The sequence below is a fragment of the Emys orbicularis genome, chromosome 8 (assembly GCF_028017835.1).
Source record: "Emys orbicularis isolate rEmyOrb1 chromosome 8, rEmyOrb1.hap1, whole genome shotgun sequence".
In the NCBI taxonomy this organism is placed as follows: domain Eukaryota; kingdom Metazoa; phylum Chordata; order Testudines; family Emydidae; genus Emys; species Emys orbicularis.
In genome coordinates, this window is record NC_088690.1 from 1,009,754 (window position 1) to 1,036,373 (window position 26,620).

At 41.6% G+C, this 26,620-nt stretch overlaps 1 protein-coding gene across 1 annotated transcript in view; it reads left to right on the forward strand.

Moving 5' to 3' along the window:
• Positions 1 to 439: 439 nt before the first annotated feature.
• Positions 440 to 26,620, forward strand: part of PTPRF (protein tyrosine phosphatase receptor type F) — a 362,984-nt gene continuing 336,803 nt past the window's right edge. Inside the window, exon 1 of the mRNA XM_065409241.1 lies at positions 440 to 489. Within this exon, the coding sequence (XP_065265313.1) occupies positions 468 to 489 (22 nt within the window). The 5' untranslated portion in view covers positions 440 to 467. The remainder of the gene's footprint in view (positions 490 to 26,620) is intronic.

Consider the following 26,620-nt stretch of genomic DNA (forward strand, 5'->3'; position numbering starts at 1 on the left):
AAGAGTGCTGTGAGTAGTGTTGTGTGCGATAAGTGATCTCCCCAGTGCCCCACTTTCCTTCCAGAATGCCCATAATCTACATGCAGTGCTTCAAAACGGGGCCCAGGAGCATACTAACCAGGTGTGTAACCTGGACATGTCTCATGCCACAGAGGCACCATTGGCACAGAGTTGTTAAAGTAGGAAAGATGGTTTAAACCCATGTAAAAAAAAATCTGGGCTTATGATATGTATATTTATTTGCGATGAGATACTGGGGCACCATGGTCTAATTTTACTGTCTTGTCCTTGAGATTTGATCCATTTTCTCCTATTCTCTTTGTTTGTAGGAATAAGTCTGCATATCTGAATGCTGGATGTACTGGCCACTTGCTTCAGACTAAGGAGGACTGACTCTGCTTTGGAATATGGTGCCTAACTTCTGTGTCCCAGTATTCATTGTGCCAGCAGTAGTTCTGTGCTGCTTGATGTCTTCAACGGAGGCAGACAGTAAGTAACATTCAGACTGTAACTTTCTTAAACCTCAGAAACATTAAATATTTTTCTTCCATGAAATATTCACCCGCTTGGCTAAGGTATGTGCCGAGAGATAAATGGAAAAGTAACCCTAATGGTCTTTTGTTTCCAATGCGATTCAACAGTACATGCCTGGGAAGGACAAAATAAAATCTTGTCCTTTTCTGTGGCTTTGAAAAACAAACTGTCAATAAGAGTCGTGTGGTATTGGGGGAGCAATATGTCTAATGACTGTCAGTTCGAAACCTTAGATTTGATTCTTATCAGCTATAGTGGACTAAACACAGCTTTGTACCTGGGGGGAGGAGGTGCTACAGTGCACAGGGAATTTCCATTACTTTATTTTCCCCATTCTTTTATTCATTTCATTGACCCTCAAAACCTCCATGCTGCAGCTGAAGGCTACCAGTCAGATGGTTGCATGGATAAATTGGAGAGGTTTCTGAAAAGACCTATGAGAAGGATTGGAAAAAACATGCCTTATGGTGAGAGACTCAGAAGCTCAATCTAGTTAACAAAGAGAAGGTTAAGAGGTGACTTGATCACAGTTCATAAGTACCAAGAGGGGGAATAGAAATTTAATAGGGGGTTCTTCGGTGTAGCAGAGAAAGGTCTAACATGATCCAATGGCTGGAATTTGAAGCTAGACAAATTCAGACTGGAAAAAAGGTGTACATTTTTTAACAATGGGGATAATTGTACACTGGAACAATGTACCAAGGGTCGTGGTGGTTTCTCCAGCACTGACAATTTTTAAATCAAGATTGGATTTTTTTTTTTTTTTTTTTTTTTTTAAAGATCTGCTCTAGTTCAAAAGGAATTTTTTTTGGACAGTTCTGGCTGGGATGATTTAGTTGGGGATTGGTCCTGCTTTGAGCAGGGGGCTGGACTAGATGGCCTCCTGAGGTCCCTTCCAACCCTGATATTCTATGATTCTGTGATTCTATGATTGCAGCCTGTGTTATATGAAGGGGGAGGGGGGTGAGACTAGATGATCGCAATGGTCCTTTCTGGCCTTGGAATTTTCTGAATGGGTGGGAGCTGCTGGAGATTGAGGAGGTGGCCCTGCTGTAGCAATTCTAGACTCACATGTCAGTAGAGTGAAGGTAAAATATTTCAGTATGGTGCTGCCTTGTTTTTAACCTGTATCAACCAACATTATGCTCGAAATGTTCTGCAGCCCTCATACCCGCCATGCTTAGCCCAGTCCAGGAGAGAAATTAAAAAAGCAGGGCTGTCGATTAACTCAAAAAAATTAATCATGATTTAAAAAATTAATCACGATTAATTGCAGTTTTAATCACACTGTTAAACAATAGAATTCCAATTGAAATTTATTAAATATTTGTGGATGTTTTTCTATATTTTCAAATATATGGATTTCATTTACAACACAGAATACAAAGTGTACAGTGCTGACTTTATATTATTTTTATGACAAATATTTGCACTGTAAAAATGATCAACTAAAGAAATAGTATTTTTCAGTTCACCTTATACAAGTACTGTAGTGCAATCTCTTTATTATAAAAGTGCAACTTACAAACGTAGATTTTTTTTTGTTACATAACTGCACTCAAAAACAAAACAATGTAAAACTTTAGAACCTACAAGTCCACTCAGTCCTACTTCTTGTTCAGCCAGTTGCTAAGATAAACAAGTGTGTTTACATTTACGGAGATAATGCTGCTGGCTTCTTATTTACAATGTCACCTGAAAGTGAGAACAGGCGTTCGCATGGCACTTTTGTAGCCGGCATTGCAAGGTATCTATGTGCCAGATATGCTAAACATTCGTATGCCCCTTCATGCTGGCCACCATTTCAGAGGACATGCTTCCATGCTGATGCTGTTGCAAAAAAAAGCAAACATGATTCTGGGATGTATTAACAAGTGTGTTGTGAGCAAGACACGAGAAGTCATTCTTCCGCTCTACTGTGCTCTGGTTAGGCCTCAGCTGGAGTATTGTGTCCAGTTCTGGGCACCGCATTTCAAGAAAGATGTGGAGAAATTGGAGAGGGTCCAGAGAAGAGCAACAAGAATGATTAAAGGTCTTGAGAACATGACTTATGAAGGAAGGCTGAAAGTATTGGGTTTGTTTAGTTTGGAAAAGAGAAGACTGAGAGGGGACATGATAGCAGTTTTCAGGTATCTAAAAGGGTGTCATAAGGAGGAGGGAGAAAACTTGTTCACTTTAGCCTCTAAGGATAGAACAAGAAGCAATGGGCTTAAACTGCAGCAAGGGAGGTCTAGGTTGGACATTAGGAAAAAGTTCGTAAATGTCAGGGTGGTTAAACACTGGAATAAATTGCCTAGGGAGGTTGTGGAATCTCCATCTCTGGAGATATTTAAGAGTAGGTTAGATAAATGTCTATCAGGGATGGTCTAGACAGTATTTGGTCCTGCCATGCGGGCAGGGGACTGGACTCGAAGACCTCTCGAGGTCCCTTCCAGTCCTAGAATCTATGAATCTATGAATAACGCTCGTTAATAATGCGTTAATTAAATTTTGACTGAACTCCTTAGGGGAGAATTGTATGTCTCCTGCTCTGTTTTACCCACATTCTGCCATGTATTTCATGTTATAGCAGTCTCAGATGATGAGCCAGCACATGTTGTTTGTTTTAAGAACACTTTCACTGCAGATTTCACAAAACTCAAAGAAGGTACCAATGTGAGATTTCTAAAAATAGCTACAGCACTTGCCGAAAGGTTTAAGAATCTGAAGTGCCTTCCAAAATCTGAGAGGGGTGAGGTGTGGAGCTTGCTTTCAGAAGTCTTAAAAGAGCAACATTCTGATGCGGAAACTACAGAACCTGAACTACCAAAAAAAAAAGAACCTTCTGGTGGCATCTGACTATAAAAGTGAACATGCGTCGGTCTGCAATGCTTTGAATCATTATCGAGCAGAACCTGTCATGTTATGCTTATAAGAAGCACACAGGATCTTTTTGAGGGGAAAAGGCAATATGCCGCATTTATTGGAAATACAACAATTAGCATATGCATTCAATCGCACACATGCTGTCCAGAAGTCGATGTTATAGTTACCAGTCCAGAGTCTGGATCAATCTAGTGCCCAGCTAGGTTGATCACAGGTAGGGAGGAGCCAGGTTCTGTCAGTCACGATACAATGCTTCGGGGAAGTCTTGGCAGGACAAACTCAAAGTTTCATGGCAAAGCAGCCTGTTTATATAGTGATTTTCCTTCATTGGGACCAATGAGTTTTGTACCATCATGCTGTAATCAATTGTCGTTTGACGAGTGCTTGTTTTCTTAAATTGTTCTTCTTGTCCTTTATTTTGTTCTTTTATTAGTTTTTTAGGGAGTTACCCCATGCTGGTTTTGAGTACAGCTATTTTGTCCCCATTGATGGGTGTGCCTGCCACATCTTTTAGAGTCGTCAATCTGCCCTCCTCTGACATCTCAATAGGGGCGTATTGCAATCTCCTTCTGGCGCCTTTACGTCCGTCCTCCATTCCTTCCTAGAACATCTGGTCCGGTGATGACCTTCATACTTATTTTCTAACATGCACATTCCTCATTCACACACAAAGCATTTGAACAGGAACATTGAATTGCAATGCAAGAAAAAACAATCATTGTATTCTTTTATTTATTTTAAAATGCTAAACCTACAACAAAGTGGTGACCCTAAAAGGTCTGTCATTCCTTGAAATCACAAAATTCAGACAGAAAATTCTGGCTAATGCATCATTCCCAATGGCACACTAGACCATTCCTTTCTGCTTTCAGAAAGGGTGGCTTGCAGAATATAATCAAATCGTACATCAGTACATTTAATACATGCTACACCACATTCTTTATCCTTCTTTTGAAATTATACAAAATACAAACATAAAATCCTACTACTACAGTCATAAGCATGGATGCATGTCCTCTGGAATGGTGGTTGAGGATGAAAGGACATATGAATCTTTAGTGCATGTGGCATGTAATTATCTTGAGACGCCGGCTACAACAGTGCCATGCGAATGCCTGTTCTCACTTTCAGGTGACATTGTAAACAAGAAACGGGCAGTATTATCGCCCGCAAATGTAAACAAACTTGTTTGAGCGATTGGCTGAACAAGTAGGACTGAGAGGACTTGTAGACTCTAAAGTTTTACATTGTTTTGTTTTTGAGTGCAGTTATTTTTTGTACATAATTCTACATTTGTAAGTTCAATTTTCATGATAAAGAGATTGCACTACAGTACTTGTATGAGGTGAATTGAAAAATACTATTTCTTTTGTATTTTACAGCACAAATATTTGTAATAAAAATAAATATAAAGTGAGCACTATACACTTTGTATTCTGTGTTGTAATTGAAATCAATATATTTGAAAACGTAGAAAACATCCAAAAATATTTAAATCAACGGTGTTCTGTTATTGTTTAACAGTGTGATTAATCACACAATTAATTGCGCTTAATTTTTTTAATCGCTTGACAGTCCTAGAAAAAAGCTATGAAAAGAGAGTTTGTGGAGAGGGGGGAGAGGAGAGGAGAAACTTGGCTAACCGGGCTGCTGAAAATGCGTTCCAGGAGTGCTCTAGTGAATGCGTTGCGCATAATGCAGAAAGCTCTGCAGGCTCGTTTTTCAGCCTTGCTTTTCATGACTCCGCTTGGGCAGCCATCTGTATTAGCTAGGCCTAGCCGCAGGTATTTGCGGGGCCATGTCTAAGGTAAGGCAGGTTCCCTCCCCCCTCATCTCCCTGTACACATGGCAGGTGCTAAGTTACCACCTTCCTGTCTGCTTCTTTTTCTGGACTGGGGTGACTTTCCCTCCCACACATTTTTGTTGTGAAACTTCAAGACTGCTGGTATTCTCCTTCACACGAAGCAGAACGGAGAAGTCAGACCCCAGATTTCTGAGCAGGGGAGATACGGATAATTAAGGAGTTCAGTCTCTGATACAGTTGTCGGGCACCAGCGTTGGATGGGATAGTGGATGGGGAATAGGAATGGTGCTCTGGCTGGCAGCTGTATGTGTGTGCATGACATGAGTGGGATCTTGTGTCTCCACATAGCTCCTGGCTGCCACTGATACCTGTCAGAAGTTTGATTTTTTTCAGAAAGGCTCAGCACCCAGAAATCTCACTGAAATCAATGGGAGCTGCAGGTGCTTAGTACTTTTTGAAAATCAGGCGGATTCTCAGTTTTTCTTGGAAATTAGAAAGTCAAGCTTGGCAGTAGATGGCTGAGACGTGCTTCTAGTGCAGCTTGTTATAATAGTTAGCTGCTTCTCACACAATTTTTACTTTGTCATCAGATTTGTAATTAAGCTACAATTATACAAACACTAGAGGAAGTCACTGTGGAGCTTGGTGAGAGCCTGGGTGTGAGGGAGGGAGGGAAGGGATCAAAAGCTTTTAAGCTTGACTGAAGGGGAGGCAGTGGGCTCCGAGGGGATGGAAGTAAGATGAGGGACGTGTAAGGGGGAATAGGAGGAAAGATGAGAAATTAATATTTGCCAGCAATAGCACTTCTGCGCAGCTGGTGGGTTAATGTAATCTCTTTCAGAGCCTCTCTGAGTGGGTCACGACTACAGCTGGGGGAATGGTCGTTATGCCACAGCTGTCCCCTTCCTCAGGTTCTCCTGAGTGGTGTTGACTGTAAACTTTTAATTCACCTCATCTGATATAAATAGTTCTTACCCTGTTTTGGAGTCAAGAGAGAACAAGAGGATGCAAACTTTATCCTCTAAGGCAGTGGTTCCCAAACTTTAACAACCTGTGAACCCCTTTTACTAAAATGTCAAGTCTCGCGAACCCCCTCCTAAAAATGAATATTTCCAGGGATTTTCTCCTTTACCGGAGTATAAATTATAAAAGCAGTGATCTTAGAAATATAAAATTTGTTTTTATAACATGCTTATTACACACTATTTATTATTAACTATTATTTATCATTACAGTATTTTTATTACACTATGAAAACGGCAACACTCTTCCAAGATCTCACTTTCGTAGCTTGTAGCACTTTGAATAAGCCTGTTATAAGACAAGGCTCCTATGTTTCATCAAAGAGTATCAGATTTGAAACAGCATGAAGGTATTTAAGAAGCCAACTCAAAGAGTTCCTCCTACACAAGCATTCAGATCTTGAGTAGTCCAGGCAAACAACGCACGTTACAACAAAGCTTAAACTTGTTCTTCATAATAATTTTAAAAACAATACTAGCTCCCTATTTAATTTAAAAAAAAGCAAAAAATATCCACCTCCCTTGTTTATAAGGAGTCTTGAAGTTTAAATCTCTTCAGTGTGATAGATATGATTGCTTTGATCTGCTCAGCTCTTGGAAGTCTAGGGGCTCCAGGCTGCTGGCCCCGTGCTGCCCGGGGTCTCTGGGACAGCTCTATCCGCCATTAGAGATTTTTTTCCCCGAGAACCCCCTGTAACATTTCGTGAACCCCCAGTGGTTCACAAACCCCAGTTTGGGAACCACTGCTCTAAGGTATGAAGGTTCCTAATAGATAATGATCCTGCTCTTCTCCTAGATGGAACAAGGGGCATTGCTCCATCGGATACAAAAGCAGGAGGAGTCCAAGGTAGCTCAGGACACTTCCTCATGTTTAAATTGACCAAAATTGGCCCTGCTTCACAGCCCCCGTTCCAAATACTGATGTTTAGGGTGTGAAGCGCTGCTTCTTGGGAAGCAAGCAAGTCTTTTTCTCAGGCTCTGAGTGATTGAATTACTTCTTCCTGATATGGAAGGCAAATTTGTAGAGCTGTGACCTGGATGATCCTGCACCCTCGAGAATTGGCACAGATTAACCAAGAGCTTCTGTGGAGGTGCAGTTTGACCCCAGTATGTGGCTCTAAATTCCTATTCTTCCTTTATCCCTCCCCACTGGCTCTCTTTTGAATAACAGGGTGGAACTGTTCAAAACAAATTGGTCTGGATCGCAGCAGATGAGGAACAGAAAGGAAGGAAGTGCCTCAGCTGCCAGTGGCAGGAGTAAAAAAAAGTGACAGTTTCATTTTTCCTTTCTGTCTGAGGGACAGGCAGGTTGGGAACAATTAGACTTCCAATTAAGGGATGACTTATCTGGAGATGGAAACTGTGTTTTGTAGAAAAGGACATTGCAGCCAAGGCCGAATACATTGGTGTGTATAACCTTGGGAAATCCTTGTTCCAGAGGAGAAAGCTGGAGCTTGAGGTAAAGAATGAGAACCCCGGTCATAGGATTTGGAGCTGGGCTGATACATACATTGGTGAGAAGTGACCTCTAGGTCACCGTGGCTGTTCCTTCTCCCTGTTGGAAAGCCATTTTGGAGGGTGCTACAGAGGTGTCAGGATCAATTAATATCTGTTGAGTGCTCTAAGTTCCTCTGATAAAAGGTGACAGAACAGGGAAAATATGACTATCATTGTTTCTAGACTCGGGAAATAATTGAGGGTAAAGGGGACAGCTGTGTCGTGTATCTGATGCCCTGCTTTGTGCTCAAGAGCCCACACATAACCTGGGTTTCCCTACTTTCTAAGTCTGTTGTTGTTGTCATAACCGATTTTAGTGCTGCTGCTGTTACTTTTTGACAATTAGGCAACTGTCATATAGTGAGACATTGAAGGGTGAGATAAAACAGGTTGAATATGCACTACATAGTAGTGCAGGGAATTTACTACATTGACTTGCTTGGAATTGAGTTCACAGAAGCTGGAAGTGTAATGGTAGTGCTGAAGAACTGGAGGATAATACAAAGGTTGAACATATGTCACTGTTTCAGAAGAGAGGTTAGATTGTGGGTTCTGCACTCTAAGGGGAACAGAGTCAACAGCATCACAAACCTTTCTGGTGAGTTACCACCAGGGATAGGTGAGCATAAGGGTGGGTGGGTGGATATTAGATATATGTATTTTATATATACATACGTATAGTGCTAGTTTGGCAGAAAGTACTTTCAAAAACCTCCTATTGCTTTTGCAGACTGCTGTGGAGAAATTATTAAATTTTCTCTGTGATCTGACTCTGTTTCTGTCAGGGTGACCCTAATTCCATTAGAGTAGCTTGGAGCTGATTCAGGATGATTGTTTTACACTTTCTCCGTCAGCTTGCTCATGTTTTTCTTTTATGCACTCTCTCTGCTTCCCCTTCTGTTAGCTCTCAACTATACCATGGAAAAATGGCTTTGCAGATTTCATTTAATGTTCAGTTCAATTGTCAAGGAAAAGATGCTCTTTTCGGGCCTTTGGAATATGTTGCTTACTTTTAATAAAAAAAAAATCTTTTCTACCAAAATATGTGGAGTCCAGGGAAAAGAAATCAATACTTTCAGCAGAGGCCATCATCACTCTTTCTTTAAATTAGGCTTTGTGTTTGACATCCTGGGCATGGCTTCCATTAACTGAGGGGCGGACGAAGTGACCCAGCAGAGGTCTTTTCTAACCACGTATGTCTTGAATTATCTCAGGCAGAATTTCAAAGGATTTAAAGAAGAAAGCATCTTCAAAAGTGACCTTGTAAGGTGGAAGAGATAAGGCAGGGCATATGTCAACTGAGGTGTGAATGTGATATGTGGCAAATATCCAATTAACTATTTTGATGTCTAAAGATTTTGGATGAACTTCATCTTTATTTATTTATGGGAAGGCCAGGGTAAGTAATTGGCCAGTAGTGAGCTTGTGCTAATAATGGCATAGCGTTTGGCGTCGCAGCAGTGAAAACTGGGAATGGACTGAGAAAATAGGTGCTGACTTTTTGTGTCAACAGGCCTCTGTCCCTGTGAGGATCTGTCTATATAACAATGGACAGACACATATATCAAATGTGGCCTTCTACAAGTGGCCACATTATTTGGATCTTAACTTGGGTCAAGAACAGGAAACCAAAGATGATGGGAAGATGATAAAGAATTGCCAGTATTGCTAAAGCCTGAGAAATGAAAAAGTACTGGTGCCATTTGTAGACATTTGACTCAAAGCAAGCTCTGTCTCGTTGAGGAGATTTTACATTGAGATATAAAATACTATGTCTGGAAGCTTTGGCAGGGGAGAAAACTGGAGCCTTTTTACTGTATCCCCTTAAACTTTCACTCTAGTGCTGCCTTTTTGCCCTCCTTGCTCTAACTTCCTGGGACCCAGCAGTGAACCCGACTGATCTTGACTCCTTGATTCAGCTGTGCCTTCTCAGGCTTTCAACTGCTTGACTGGTGGAGACTCAGCAACTGATCAGCCACAAAGATAACTGATGCAGGCCACCTTTGAGGGACAGCTGTCTCCTCTGGGAGAGAGAGGCACTTGCAGAGTCAAGTGGAGAGACCCGAAGATGAAGTTTTGAACCCAAGACTTATCCTTTACCTCTTCCTGTTTCTTTATTCCTTGTTTTTTTTTATGTCCCTAAAATGATGTGTTTGACTGTTTTGTGTGGTTTTTATAAGGTATGATCCAGATACCAGTGTGTTTTGCATTGCAAGTAGTTAAGTAAATGTTCAGGTACTTTTCTACAGCTGTTAACCATGTTATCTTTGGGTAGCTTAACCATCGTCACCAATAAAGGTCGTGAGCAAAGCTTTAAAATATTCTTTAGGGGAATAAACAGTCTTTGAGTTACACCAAATGCCGTGTGACCTGGATCGTTTGGGCTAGCACAATTAACACAATAAACCTCCCACATTTGTCCCTTCAATCCCAGTGACCCATGACATCCTCTGGTCGCCCTAAGGAGATGGATGCTACCTTGAGACTGGACAGCCATTGATAACCAAGCCCCTTGTTGCTCTGTCATGTACACAATCTCCTGTGACAGCTTGTTTGGGTAGCTACTGTGGCTTCTAAAGCAGCAGTCCACTGATCAATTAATCTTTCCTCTGTTTTTTTTTCTCATAAACCCATTTACAACATCATTCACTGTATTTTGTGTCAAACCCTTTTCATCCTGGTTTGTCAAACCTCCAACCTCCCAGGGTTCAGGGTCCTCCTATGGACACGCATGTTTACTAATGCTCACAGGAGAGCCAACCCAAACAGAAAAACAAAAAACAAAACAAAAACAAAAACCCACCAAAACCAAGACATAAGCTGTTCCTTCTTCTGGGCTTCCCAGTGCATCTGTCTTCTCAGTTTCTGACTGAGACTCGAAGCTCCTTGGACAGGGACTCTGTATTTTGTGTCCCATACAATGCTGACCACATCAGCAACAATTAATAAATAACAACAGGGGTACAGTGATTTCAGTGATGAATGTGGTATGGGAACTGTCTCTACCCTGCCTTTTCAGGGAAAGGAGTAGAGGCTTAAAGTCCTCATTTTTGAGAGGGTCAGTTGTGTCCTCCTTGGCTGGGCTGCTTTGGAAAGAGATCAGTAAAGCTTCTCTTTAAAATGTTATCTTCAGCATCGAGTCATACATTTTAAGCCCCAAAGGGACCGTTATGATCTGCTAGCCTGACCTCCTGCATAACACAGGCTGTATGATTTCCTCCAATAATTTCTGCATCTAGTTTAACAATTTGGGGTTGAGCTAGATGCAGGGGTTCTCAAACTCCATTACATGCCACCCCCTTCTGACAATAAAAATTACTACATGACCCCAGGAGCTGGGACCGAATCCTGAGCCCTCCCTGGATTGGGGGGTGGGGGGAAGGTGCTGAAGCCCAAGGGCTTCAGCCCCAGGTGGGGGGCCTGTAACCCGAGTCCCAAAACACAGGGCTGAAACCCTCAAACTTTGGCTTCGGATGGTGGGGCTCGGGCTTTGGCTTTGGCCCTGAGCCCCAGCAAGTCTAAGCCAGCCCTGGCAACCCCATTAAAATGGGGTCACGAGTTTGAGAACTGCTGAGCTAGAGCATACCTTTTAGAAAGATGTCTAGTCTGGATTTAAAGGCTCCAAGTGATGGAAAATTTACCTACGTCCCTTGGTGGTTAATTACCATCCTTACTATTAAAAATTTTCATCTTATTTCCAATCTGATTGTTGCTGATTTTTGGCTTTTAGCCGTTGGATCTTGCAACTCCTTTCTGCCAGATTGTATCAGTATCTAGTATTGGATATCTTCTGCCTGTGAAGGTACTTTATAGAGACAGGGTGGGGGAGGTAATATCTCTTATTGGACCAACTTCTGTAGGTGAGACACACAAGCTTTCGGAAGCTGGGGGGTGGTGGCAGTTGGGGGGCTTGTTAGTGGTTATATATAGATTGTTGTAATAAGCCATAAATCCAGTGTATATTACCATGTCTCTCTAATGTCCTGGGACCAACATGGCTACAACAACACTGCATACAAGGTACTTTATAGACTGTTATCAAGTCATCTCCTTAACCTTCATTTCTTTTCTATAAAATAGGTAGATTGAGCTCCTTACCGTTCTCATTTTAAGGCATGTTTTTCAGACTACAGATCATTCTTGTGGCTCTTCTGAACCTGACACATTTTCCAACATATTTTTTCTGAAATGTGGACTCCAGAACCAGACACACTATTCAGTGGTGGTCTCACACACACCATTTAGAGAGAGAATATCACCACCGTCTTACACTTGTTTGGTATTCTCTGCTAGCACATCTAGGTATTATGTTAGCTCTTTTTGCCAAAGGATCACACTAAGGCCAGGTCTACACTACCGCGGTAGTTCGACAGCTGGCAATCGAAGTTCCGGGTTCGATTTATCGCGTCTGGTCTGGACGCGATAAATCGATCCCGGAAGCGCTCGCCGTCGACTGCGGTACTCCAGCTCGGCGAGAGGAGTACCGCGGAGTCGACGGGGAGCCTGCCTGCCGCGTGTGGACCACGTCTGAACCGCGGCCGAGTACCGCGGAGTCGACGGGGAGCCTGCCTGCCGCGTGTGGACCACGTCTGAACCGCGGTAAGTTCGAACTAAGGTATGTCGACTTCAGCTACGTTATTCACGTAGCTGAAGTTGCGTACCTTAGTTCGAATTTGGGGGTTAGTGTAGACCAGGCCTAAGGGCTCATGTTCAGTTGATTATCTGTAATGACCCTTAAGTCCTTTTCTGAGTCACTGCTTTCCAGTATGTAGTCGCTGATACTTTGAGTGAGACCTACATCCTTTGTTCCTAGATGTATTATCTTGCATTTGTCTCTATTAAAATACATTTTGTTTGTGCCCAACTCAACAACTGATTCAGATCTCTCTCTATCACTGATCTGTCCTTGTAATTATTTACCACCCCACAGATGTTTGTGTCACCTGCAGACTTTATCGGCAATAAACCCATTGCTCTTACAGGGTTCTTTTCTCATTTCCAGAACTAGCTGTAGGCCAGTTTCATTTGTTCATCCACATCTCATCCAGATAAAAAAGTAATAAGTATATTTATAAACATACAGGCAGTTGAAAGTTTTTGAGAAGGAAATACTAAAAAAAAATCCTCTATTAGGTGAATTTGGCAGTTTTTGTGCATGAAACTCAGGCTCTGTGTTAATGACATACCACCTGCTTTTACTAAGCCATTGAAATGGAGCGTAGTAGAAATAAAACCTGCTTGTGAGTAATCGCAGAACAGTGAGCCCCATCTTGCTTGCTACTACAGTGTGCTGACTTGGGATACAAAAGAATTATGGGGATCTTTGCTGGAGCTGTTAGTGTTTAGATGAGCAGTTGTGGGAGGCAATAACAAGGTAATGGGGACACTTCTGTTTGGTTTTCTGATTGTTTGTTATGATGGTGCTTCAAAATGCTTCTCTAGTTTGAGATGATCAAGCTTATTTTCATGAAGAACCCGGACTCTGAATGGGGGGAGGGATAGCTCAGTGGTTGGAGCATTGGCCTGCTAAACCCAGGGTTGTGAGTTCAATCCTTGAGGGGGCCACTTAGTGGTCTGGGGCAAAATCAGTACTTGGTCCTGCTAGTGAAGGTAGGGGGCTGGACTCGATGACCTTTCAGGGTCCCTTCCAGTTCTATGAGATAGCTATAGCTCCATATTAAAAAAAAGAAAGACTAACAGATGTGGGTATTCACCCACGAAAGCTTATGCTCGAATACATCTGTTAGTCTTAAAGGTGCCACAGGACTCTCTGTTGCTTTTCTCAAGATCTAGCAATTCTCAAGAAATTCTCTTTTGTCTTGCACTCTGGAAGCATGTGATTGTCAGATTAAACCAAAATACTAAATTTTATTATGAACAAGGACTTTTTCATCTGGAAATGAATGTAGGTAACATTGCAAGGTTTTGCCCTGAATTTCATTTACATTTGGGCTTTCTTTGCAACATTATTACACTAGATTTTCACAGTATGTGGGCACCTTTACAGCCTCAGAAGACACTAGTCACAAAATGTTGTCCGATTCGTATTGTGTAAGTTGGAATAAGTCTTCAGTCTGTGAGACTTTCAATTACCTGTTCAATGGATATGTTATCCTGGATTTCCAGTCCTTATTGCAGGGCTTAGCAACACCATTTTCATGATTGTATCTTGCAAAATGAGTTTGACAAGGTATCTTTTGGTCAAAATGTAGAAAGTGAAAATTTCAGAAAGGAGTCACATGGGACCAAGCGAGTGGCCATCCAAAATGGCACATTCTGCAATTCAAAATGTCAGAGAAACCTTCTGTATTGGACGTCACTGAAAACCATCACAATGAGTTAGTCGCTCACGGGGTAGTTTGGGAAAGACTTTAATTTGGCGTAAGCATCTGACTTGCTACCATTCCACCTGATCTAAGATCGGGGGCACCAGTAATGGTCACATGGAAAGTGCCATACCAGGTTGTACCAATGGTCCAGCTAATCCAGTGCTGTGTGATCAGTACTAGAAAGGTCACTGAGACCTATCCTCTTGTTTCCTTTAGCTGCTTCCCTCATTTTTTCATTGTAACTTCTATCTGTGCCTGGGGATTGTCTCTTCACCTTAAATTCTAGTGATATAAACCCTTGCAAGGTAACTGTGGTGTGTGGAGGAGGAGAAAATAACTCTTGAGCCTGTGTACTTGGATATCAGATTGCATAATATCTAGATGCTTGGCTTGTCTCTCTGGTGAAACAATCTCACTTAAACAGTAGCGTAGCTGCGTTGTTAAATAAAATCTATTTTAATGGTAGAAGTTTAGAAAGCCCAGGAAAGTTGCATCCATTTTGCTCATGCAGCATTTCTGCCCCTGAAAACTGTCTTTGTAATAACCTTTCTGAGCCTTGGCTTAAGAACAAAAGGGCTTGGCAGATAGAATAGTACATTTTCACCAGCTTCCCAATAACAGTTAATCACTTCTCGGGATGTTAGTCCAAATTTGTTGCTGAACTGTTGCTTTATGGTAGAGTTGTACTTATGGCTGTACTGAAGGCTCTGTTTTCAAATTGTGACTTTCTGCGTAAGCTACCTTTTGGGCTTTTGGAAATTCTTGCAGGTCTCAACTCTAAAGGAAATATATTAGGGGACAGCGTGTTTAAAAAAAAAGGGGGGGGGTGGGAGAGAGAAAGAGAGAGAAGCAAAAACACCACTTTGTTCATCTGAGTTCTGAAAACATGCAAAATATTTTCATTTGTCAGGGAATTTTTCAGATGCTTTTGTTTTGCTTGGCAAATTAAACAGATTTTAAAGGGAGTGAGAGCATGCTTCACAGTTGGCATAAACCTGAGTTTCATCAAGGACTTGTGCCTCTGATGTGTTTGAAGAAATTTCTTTTAGAAATGAGAAGGCTATTGTCTTTCTCTACTGGCCAGGAGCCTGCTTTCTGTCAGAAGAAAGATGCATCAGGAAGAGTGAACTATGGAGGGTGAAATTCAGATGTTGCCAAGGATTTTGGGGCTGAGAAAGATACTTAATCAAAATACTTTATATTGATGTACGTAGGGGTAGGGAATTGGACATAAGAAGGAGGGGGCAGATGGACACTACTGGGTCCGTAGCAAAGTGCATAACTAATGGGAGAAAGGATAGACAGCATATGGTAAGATGTTTATACACCAATGCGAGAAGCCTAGGTAACAAAATGGAGGAATTGGAGCTCCAAGAAATGAAACCTGATATCGTAGGAATAACCGAAACGTGGTGGAATGGTAGTCATGACTGGAGTACAGGTATGGAAGGGTATGTGCTGTTTAGGAATGACCGAAAAAAAGGTAAAGGTGGGGGTGTGGCATTGTATGTCAATAATGAGCTAAAATGTAAAGAAATAATAAGTGATGGAATGGATAAGACGGAGTCTGTCTGGGCAACAATTACACTGGGTAAAAGAACTACTAGAGCCTCCCCTGAGATACTGCTTGGGGTGTGCTATAGACCGCCGGGATCTAGCCTGGATGCGGACAGAGAACTATTTAATGTTTTTAAGGAAGTAAAAACTAATAAGAGCTGTGTGATCATGGGGGACTTTAACTTCCCAGACATAGATTGGGGAACGAATGCTAGTAACAATAATAGGGCTCAGATGTTTCTAGACGTGCTAGCAGATGAATTCCTTCATCAAGTAGTAGCTGAACCGACGAGGGGGGATGCCATTTTAGATTTGGTGCTGGTGAGTAGTGAGGACCTCGTTGAGGAAATGGTTGTAGGGGACAACCTTGGCTCGAGTGACCATGAGCTAATTTGGTTTAAACTAAATGGAAGGGTTAACAGAAATAAAACTATGACTGTGACTAAGGTTTACGATTTCAAAAAGGCCAACTTTAATAAATTAAGGCAACTACTTAGGGAAGTGGATTGGGCTAACATACTTAGAGAGCTAAAGGCAGATGAGGCCTGGGATTATTTCAAGCTGAAGTTGCAGGAGCTGTCCGAGGCCTGTATCCCGAGAAAGGGGAAACGGTCAGTAGGCAGGGGAATTAGACCCAGCTGGATGAGCGGGCGTCTCAAAGGGGCGATTAAGAAAAAACAGAAAGCGTACAAAGAATGGAAGAGAGGAGAGATCGGCAAAGAAACCTACCTTATTGAGGTCAGAGCATGTAGGGATGCGGTGAGAAAGGCCAAAAGCCGTGTAGAGTTGGACCTCGCGAGGGGAATTAAATCCAATAGTAAGAGGTTTTATAGCCATATAAATAGGAAGAAAACAAAGAAAGAGGAAGTGGGGCCACTGAAGCTTGCAGATGGAGTGGAGATTAAGGACAATCTAAGCATGGCACAATATCTAAATGAATATTTTGCGTCGGTGTTTAATAAGGCTAATGAAGGGCTTAGTAATAGAGGGAGCGGGACAGAGGGGAATAAAGGAGGGGCGATTGACATTAAAGTATCAGAGGTGGAAGCCAAACTTGACCAGCTAAATGGGACTAAATCGGGTGGACCGGATGATCTTCATCCTAGAATATTGAAGGAGCTGGCGCGAGAAATTGCAAGCCCCTTGGCGATAATTTTTAATAAATCTGTAAACTCGGGGGAGGTACCGATGGACTGGAAAATAGCTAATGTGGTTCCTATTTTCAAGAAGGGGATAAAAAGTGACCCGGGTAACTACAGGCCTGTTAGTTTAACTTCTGTAGTATGCAAGGTCTTGGAAAAAATTTTGAAGGAAAAAGTAGTTAAGGACCTTGAGGTGAATGGCAATTGGGACAAATTACAACATGGGTTTACGAAAGGAAGATCGTGCCAAACCAACTTGATCTCCTTTTTTGAGAAAGTAACAGACCTTCTAGATAAAGGAAATGCGGTGGATCTAATTTACCTAGATTTTAGTAAAGCGTTTGATACTGTGCCGCACGAGGAATTACTGGTTAAATTAGAAAAGATGGGGATCGATATGAAAATCCAGAGGTGGATAAAGAACTGGTTAAAGGGGAGACTGCAGCGGGTAGTACTGAAAGGGGAACTGTCGGGTTGGAGGGAGGTCACCAGTGGGGTTCCTCAAGGTTCGGTTTTGGGTCCGATTTTATTTAATCTATTCGTTACTGACCTCGGAACCGAATGTAGGAGTGGGCTGATAAAGTTTGCGGATGACACAAAGTTGGGAGGTATTGCCAATTCGGAGAAGGATCGGGATATTTTGCAGGGAGACTTGGATGACCTTGTAAATTGGAGTAACAATAATAGGATGAGATTTAATAGTGGGAAGTGTAAGGTGATGCATTTAGGGATGACTAACAAGAATTTTAGTTATAAGTTAGGGACGCATAGGTTGGAAGTGACGGAGGAGGAGAAGGACCTCGGAGTCCTGGTTGATCGCAGGATGACTATGAGTCGGCAATGTGACGTGGCTGTGAAAAAAGCTAATGCGATCTTGGGATGCGTTAGGCGAGGTATTTCTAGTAGGGACAGGGAGGTGCTGCTTCCGTTATACAAGGCGCTGGTGAGACCTCATTTGGAGTACTGTGTGCAGTTCTGGTCTCCTATGTTTAAAAAGGATGAACTCAAACTGGAACGGGTACAGAGAAGGGCCACTAGGATGATCCGAGGAATGGAAAACCTTTCCTATGAAAGGAGACTCGAGGAGCTCGGTTTGTTTAGCCTAACCAAAAGAAGGCTGAGGGGGGATATGATTGCTCTCTTTAAATATATCAAAGGGATTAATACCAAGGAGGGAGAGGAATTATTTCAGCTTAGTAGTAATGTGGATACGAGAACGAATGGATATAAACTGGCCGTGGGGAAGTTTAGGCTTGAAATTAGACGAAGGTTTCTGACCGTCAGAGGGGTAAAATTTTGGAACAGCCTTCCGAGGGAAACGGTGGGGGCAAAGGACCTCTCTGGCTTCAAGATTAGGCTTGATAAGTTTATGGAGGGAATGGTTTGATGGGATAATGTGATTTTAGTCAAATAGGCATTAACGGGCCATCGCGGGTAAAATGAGGGTCCGGCTGTAGAATCTTGCCTGTATGCTCGGGGTTCTGCTGATCGCCATATTTGGGGTCGGGAAGGAATTTTCCTCCAGGGTAGATTGGCAGAGGCCCTGGAGGTTTTTCGCCTTCCTCCGCAGCATAGGGCAGGGGTCGCAGGCTGGAAGATTCTGTTGTGGGTGAGTTAGCTTTTGTGGCCTGCATCATGCGGGAGGTCAGACTAGATGACCATATTGGTCCCTTCTGACCTTAAAGTCTATGAGTCTATGAGTCTATGAGTCTATGATGTAAGCAGCTGGGTATATGATTCAGTGTCTAATTATTTAATGTGGAACCGTGTGTCTTTCTGTAATGTCAGATTGAGAGATCACTTGTAAAGCAAAGTGAACTTTATAATATGGTAATCACAGATGGGTTTAGTGTGTCTTGAGCAACGGTGGTCAGAAAACAAACAAAGGTTTGAATGCATGAAGAATAGGTTAGAAATAATTTGAAAATATTCAAATGCAAATATATGAAGCAACAGGATGCCCCTACCTGAAATTCTGCATTCATGCTTTCTCAACAAGGATTTAGTAGAAATAGAGGGGCTTTCAGGAGTGCGATGACAATTGTTAGAGGTTGGAAAGCCTTCCTTGCAAAGAGAAATTGAAAAGATTGGGATTGATTAGTTTAGAGAGGGAGAAGATAGAGGTATACAAAATAATGAATGGTCTACAACAGACACTTCTGATTAAAAAGTACTTTTTTACACAGACACATGATTACGCAGGGGCAGGGCTTCTGATTTTACATTTTAACTGATAAACACAAATAAAAACTCCTTTGTTACAAAAGAAAAGAAAAAGAAATCCGTGCGTAGCCAATAAACACTGGGAAAACACTGGAAATGGTTACGCGTATCTAAGGGCTTGTCTACATGGCGCAGTAATGTGCCCTACAGGGGTGTGATAATATGCATTACTCATTACCATATATGCAAAGACAAACACTTGAACCCTCTCCCCCATTTTTGGATATCTGCATACATTTCAAAAATTGCTACAAGTAAACCCTTAAAATAATATTAATGATCCCAGAAAAACAGAATACCTACCTAGTGAACTTGTTGCCATAAGGTATTTATATGTATGGTGAGAATATTCTGGTTACACTAGATAGGATGAAAGATGTATGTATCTCCATGTGCTGAGGCATAGGCCCAGTTGCTCACTGTCTGGGGATAGGAAGAAACTGGGATTCCCCGTGGGAAGGTTATTCAGGAATGGGCCATAGTAATGGGCTAGCTTTTTTGCACCTTTCTTGGAAGCATCTGGCACCGATGGTAATCAGACCGGGATTACTAGTCAAGATGGACCACTGGTCTGATCTGTCATCTATAGATTTTATGTCCAGAAGGAATCATTAGATCATCTAGTCTGACCTATCACACAGGTCATAGAATTTCATTCTGTTACTCCTGTATTGAGGCCCAATAACTTGTGTTTGACTAAAGCATCTTCCAGAAAGGTATCCAGTTTTGGGTATGGCAATTACTATGTTCCTATACAGTGTTTTACATAAAAAGTGCTGAGCTATAAAAATACTTCTGGTCTTCTGATGAGTTAAAGGTCCTGCTTGTTGTCTGTCATTTGCTTGTGCTGCATGTTGATCTTAACACATTTCCAACATGGTACCAGATGTATTGCAGCAGGCATGGTACAAGTTTTGCACAAATGTTTCCACTCGTTGTTTCAGTTACTTGTAACTTTCTGAAGCTTACACTTCTGGGTGAAAATTTCCCATCTTGGTCTTCGGCTAAAAGTAAAAGGTTTTGTTTGTTTGTTTTGAAAGTTTGAGCAAAAATGCTTTTGACCATTTTTGAGAATGGGGAAAAACATTTGGCATGTTTATAGATTAAATAAAAAAAAAATCATGCAACATTATTAAAAATACTCCACTGCTGAAATGGCTGAGGTTAGAAAGTTGTAAATTTGACATGGAATAGCCCTCAGTGGAAGTGCCTTTCAATAGTCCAGTGAAAATGGAGTTTGACTTGACCAAGATATGACATGTTGAAAAATATACCATATAGAGAGATGCATGGTATATTTTGCACTAAGTTTTCTTGTGAAATCTTCCAACTCACTCAGCCAAAGGATGTCGTTCTTCGCTTGTGCATGACTAATTTAGCTGTATGCTTGAAAATTTAGTTAAACTATGCAGTGAATGAAGCAAAGGCCTCCATAAGGTAAAAGTTACAGATGGGATTCACCACTCTACATCTTATCATCTGCATTGTATCTGGGCATTCAGGTGGTGTCTACTCAAATGGTTCTGTGTTATGAAATATTTCCCTGTATATGTATATAATTCCCATTGTTAAAGGAACATTTTGGTTACACCATAGGTCACAAAAGTAACAAAATGTCTCCCCTGAGGCTGTCTGCTCAACCTTAACTCTGTCCCTTTGTGTGTGTATATAGGCTCACAACATAGTCTCTAATAATGTGAGTACATCATTTCTCACTATACTATACTATATAATATAATATATGTTTTCTATAACCTTGCAATATCTTTTTCATTGTTGTAGGGGTCCAGAATGTGTTCATTGGCTTGGACATTTTAATAAGTTCTTTTTTTGTATTTGATTTAGTCAATGAACACGTGCTATTGAATTTCTTTTCAGCCAGCAGCACAGCCTTCTGTAGAGGGTCAGGCATTTAGTGTGAAGCTAATTTAGTTTAAATTTGTGGCATTTAACTTAATCTGTAATATGTTGTGTTAGAACAGCTTACTGTACTTTTGAAGACATGAGGAACTCTATTTACTTGGCATACATAGAGCAGTATATCACAAGATATTTCCTATGTGTGTAAGGCTATATAAAAATCTGTATGACATTATATAAAGAGGATTAATGTGCTGGGACGGGTTCCATCTATCAAATACTGGCAAGAGCATCTTTGGACATCACCTGGCTAACCTGATAAAGAGAGCTTTAATCTAGGTCCTGTGGGGGATGGTGAACAAAATCCAGGCAATATGCATCTGGACTCAAGTAACGAAGACAAGGGGAAGGGCTAATTTCTGGGTAAGGGCCTTGAAATCACAACTGCATTAAAAAGGCAAAAAGAAAAGCAACAGGGCAGTCTGCAAAATATCTTCAATGCCTGTATATAAATGCAAGGAGTATGGGGAACAAGCAGAATGAACTGGAAGTCATGGTATATGAAGAAAATTGACTTAGTTGGCATCACAGAGACTTGGTGGAACAACTTCCATGATTGGAATACCAGCATTAAGTGATACAGTTTGTTCCAAAAGGATAGGTATTAAAAAAGGGGGAGGTGTTGCGCTGTACGTCAAGAATATATACACTTTCTCCGAGGTCCAAGAGGAAGTGAGTGCAGGCCTACTGAGAGTCTCTGGTGAGGATGACAAGGGAAAAGAACTGGAGCAATGTTATAGTGGTGGTCTATTATAGACCACGAAATCAAGAAGAGGAAGTGGATGAGTCATTCTACAAGCAGGCAGGTAACAAAATTAGCTAGCACACATGAGCTAGTATTAATGGGGGATTTTAACTTCCCTGATATCTGTTGGAAGACTATTGGAGCAAAACATCATACATCCTGCAAATTCAGCGTGTGTAGGGGACAGCTGTCTGATTCAGAAAATTGAGGAAACAACTAGAGGGGCGTCCATTTTGGATCTGATTTTCACCAACCAACATGGATAAATTTGTTGTGAATGTGAAGGTGGTTGGGAACTTGGGCGTGATCATGATCTAATAGAACTCAAGATCCTATGGAAAGGAGGACCTGAGAACTGCAAAACAAGGACACTGGACTTCAGAAAGGTGAATTTCAACTGACTCCGAGAAATAGTTGGCAAGGTCCCATGGAAAGACCAATTAGGAAGAAAAGGAATCAAAGGGCACTGGCAGTTCTTAAAAGATGTAATAGTAGAGGCTTAACATCAAGCTATTCTGAGGAAAGATAAGAAGAGCCACAGGAGGCCAACGTGGCTGCACAAGGAGCTTTTTAGCTCTCTACAAACCAAAAGGGAGACATACTAGAAATGGAAGGAGGGGCACGACACCAAGGAGAAGCATACATGGGAAAAGCATGAGCACGTAGGGGCAAAATCAGGAAAGTCAAGACAAGGAATGAGTTACAGCTGGCGAGGAATATTAGAGACAACAGGAAGGGGTTCTTCAGATATGTCAGACAGAAAGATCAAGGATGGTGTAGGTCCACTGCTAAGTGGAGACGGTGAACTGGTAATGGAAGATGATAGGAAGGCAGAGCTGCTCAATGCCTACTTTGCGTCAGTCTTATCACAAAAAAAATAACGTGACTGGATGACTAGCAATGTTACTAAAGACAATAAAGGGGAAAGGATGCAGATTGGGATAAGTGAAGAACACATCAGAGATCTTCTGACCAATTTGAATGAATTAAGATTAGCGCGGCCGGATGCTATTCACCCAAGGGTACTGAAGGAATTAGCTGAAGAAATCTCGGAGCCACTGGCAACAATATTGACAATCTCATAGATGACAGAAGAGGTCCCAAAAGACTGGAGAAGAACTAATGTCGTGCCCATCTTTAAAAAGGGGGGAAAGGAGGATCTGGAAAATTATAGACCAGTCAGCCTGGCTTCGATACCTGGGAAGCTACCAGAGCGATGTATAAAACATTCAATTCGAGAGTATCTGGAGGATGTAGAGGTGATCGCTAGCAGCCAGCATGGATTTACCAAGAACAAATCATGCCAAACCAGCTTGATTTCCTTCTTTGACAGGGTAACTGATTTGGTGGATGGGGCGAATATGGTGGACATAATATACCTGGACTTGAGCAAGGCTTTTAACACAGTCCCACATGACATTCTGATAAATAAGCTGGAGAAATACGGGCTCGGTGGAACTACCATTAAGTGGATACATCGTTAGCTAAACATCCGCAAACAAAGAGTAACTATTAATGGAATGATGTCTGATTGGAAGGAGGCCTTGAGTGGGATTCCACAGGGATCTGTTCTGAGTCCAGTGTTGTTTAACACTTTTCTTAATGACCTGAATGTAGATACAGAGCAAATTGATCAAGTTTGCAGATGGCACAAAGCTTTGGAGAATAGAGCTAAAATTCAGAGGATCTTGATAAACTGGAGAACGGGGCTATAGACAACTAAATGGAAATTCAACAAAGACAAATGTAAGGTGCTACCCTTAGGGAAGAAAAACCTAATGCACAAATACAGAATGGGGAAAAACTGGCTTGGCAACAGCACTGCCAAGAAGGATCTGAGAGTTGTAGTGGATCACTGCGTCAACACGAGTCAGCAATGAAATGCTGTCTCAAAAAAAAGAAAATTTTAGGTTGCATTAACAGAGGCACAGTATGCAAGTCATGGGATAGTACTGCTCTACTCAGCGCTGGCTAGGCTTCAGCTGGAGTAGTGTGTCCAATTTTGGTCACGGATGTAGAGAAACTGGAAAGTATCCATGTTTGTCCCTCACCTCTGATCAAAGGGATGGAATGCAAGCCATACGAATAAAGGCTGAAGGAACTGGGTATGTTTGGAAAAGAGTAGATTAAGGGGATCTGATAGCAGTCTTCAGATACTTGAAAGGCTGCCACAAAAAAGATGGAGAAAAGTTGTTCTCTTTTGCCACAGTGGGCAGGACAAGAGGCAAAGGATTCAAACTACACCATAGCCAATTTAGATTAAATCTCAGGAAAAACTTCCTAACTGTAAGAACAGTAGGACAGTGGAACAGACTGCCACGGGAGGTTGTGGAAGCTTCTTCACTGGAGGTTTTCAAAGAACATAAGAACAGCCATACTGGGTCAGACCAAAGTTCCATGAATCCCAGTATCCTGTCCTCTGACAGTGGCCAACGCCAGGTGCCCCAAAGGGAATGAACAGACAGGTTATCATCAAGTGATCCATGTCCTGTCACCCAATCCCAGCTTCTGGTAAACAGAGGCTAGGGACACCATTCCTGCCCATCCTGGCTAATAGCCATTGATGGACCTGTCTTCCATGAATCTATCTAGCTCCCTTTTGAACCCCGTTATAGTATTGGCCTTCACAACACCCTCTGGCAAGGAGTTCCAGAGGTTGACAGTGCATTGCGTGAAAAAATACTTTCTTGTGTTTGTTTTAAACCTGCTACCTATTAATTTCATTTGGTGACCCCTTGTTCTTGTATTATGAGAAGGAGTAAATAACACTTCCTTATTTACTTTCTCTATACCACTCATGATTTTATAGACCTCTATCATATCCCCCCTTAGCCGCCTCTTTTCCAAGCTGAAAAGTCAGTCTTATTAATCTCTCCTCATACGGAAGCTGTTCCATACCCCTAATCATTTTTGTTGCCCTTTTCTGAACCTTTTCCAATTCCAATATATCTTTTTTGAGATGGGGCAACAACATCTGCATGCGGTATTCAAGGTGTGGGCATACCATGGATTTATATAGAGGCAATATGATATTTTCTGTCTTATTATCTATCCCTTTCTTGATGATTCCCAACATTGTTCGCTTTTTTGACTGCCACTGCACATTGAGTGGATGATTTCAGAAAACTATCTACAATGACTCCAAGATTCCTTTCTTGAGTGGTAACAGCTACTTTAGACCCCATCATTGTATATGTATAGTTAGGATTATGTTTTCCAATGTGCATTACTTTGCATTTATCAACATTGAATTTCATCTGCCATTTTGTTGCCCAGTCACCCAGTTTTGTGAGATCCTTTTGTAGCTCTTCGCAATCTGCCTGAGACTTAACTATCTTGAGTAATTTTGTATCATCTGCAAATTTTGCCACCACACTGTTTGTTCCCTTTTTCCAGATGGTTTATGAATACGTTAAATAGGACTGGACCCAGTACAGACCCCTGGGGGACACCACTATTTACCTCTCTCCATTCTGAAAACTGACCATTTATTCCTACCCTTTGTTTCCTATCTTTTAACCAGTTACCAATCCATGAGAGAACCTTCCCTCTTATCCCGTGACTGCTTATTTTGCTTAAGTGCCTTTGGTGAGAGAACATGTCAAAGGCTTTCTGAAAATCTAAATACACTATATCCACTGGATCTCCTTTGCCCGCATGCTTGTTGACCCCCTCAAAGAATTCTAGTAGATTGGCGAGGCATGATTTACAAAAATCATGTTGACTATTTCCCAACAAATTACACCTCTACCCTGATATAACGCGACCCGATATAACAAGAATTTGGATATAACGCGGTAAAACAGCGCTCGGGGGGGGGAGGGGCCGCGCACTCTAGCGGATCAAAGCAAGTTTGATATAACGCAATAAGATTTTTTTGGCTCCCGAGGACAGCGTTATATCGGGGTAGAGGTGTATGTTCATCTGTGTGTCTGACAAAAGGAGGCTGGATAGCCATCTGCCTTGGATAGTTTAGATGCAACAAATTCTGCATCTTGGCAAAGGGTTAAAGATGACCCTTGCAGTCCCTTCTAACCCTATGATTCTATGATATTGTAGTAGGATGATAGGAGTTTCCAGACTACATCAGACCCAAGGTCCATCTCGTCCAGTGTTCTGTCTCTGAAAGTAGCAGATGTGGGATAACCTACTCCTACATTAGATCTCCTTTTGATCTCTTAATAATTAGAGATTGGGGTAAGCCCTAAAACAGGAGGTTTAATATCTCATCCACAAAATGTATAATTATTATTGATAACTTTGGATATTCCGTTTAAATTCCAATCCCTTTTTTAATATTGTTGGTCTCTGACTTCCTGTGGCAGAGTTCCATAATGTAATGACATATTTTGTGAAAAGGTATTTCCTAGAATTGGTTTTGAGTTTCCCATTTTTTAACTTAATCATAGAATCATAGAATATCAGGGTTGGAAGGGACCTCAGGAGGTCATCTAGTCCAACCCCCTGCTCAAAGCAGGACCAATTCCCAACTAAATCATCCTTAACTTAAGGTCCCCATCTGCCTATGGTGGGAGAAAAAGGGGATTATTCACTTTGGATGCCTTTGTAGCCAAAAGCTATATTGATTTTAAAAGTCAAGAAATATTGAAAAGAAAGTCAATAAGATAAGTATTGTTCTTTTCCTTGCATTAATTTTGCTCTTCACCCATTCAGCATCGTGGCTGCTTTAATTGTTGTTTGGTGAGATGGTCCCAGGTCTGTACTATTGGAAGCTGCTGCATGGTTGACATCGAAAAGGCCCAACCAACTAATTGCTTGTAGTTTTACCTGTTTTCTCAGACTAGCCATGGGGTGTAGTCATCCTATTTCAGCTTTGTGTCAGATTTCACTTATTGGCTAAAAAAAAAAGTGGCATTCAAATCCACACAAGGTTCCTTTCCACTTTGTTTCATGTAAGTAACTGTTTACTAGTTAAAGTCTTAGGGCTTGTCTACACTTAGTGCCACAGCGGTACTGCTGTA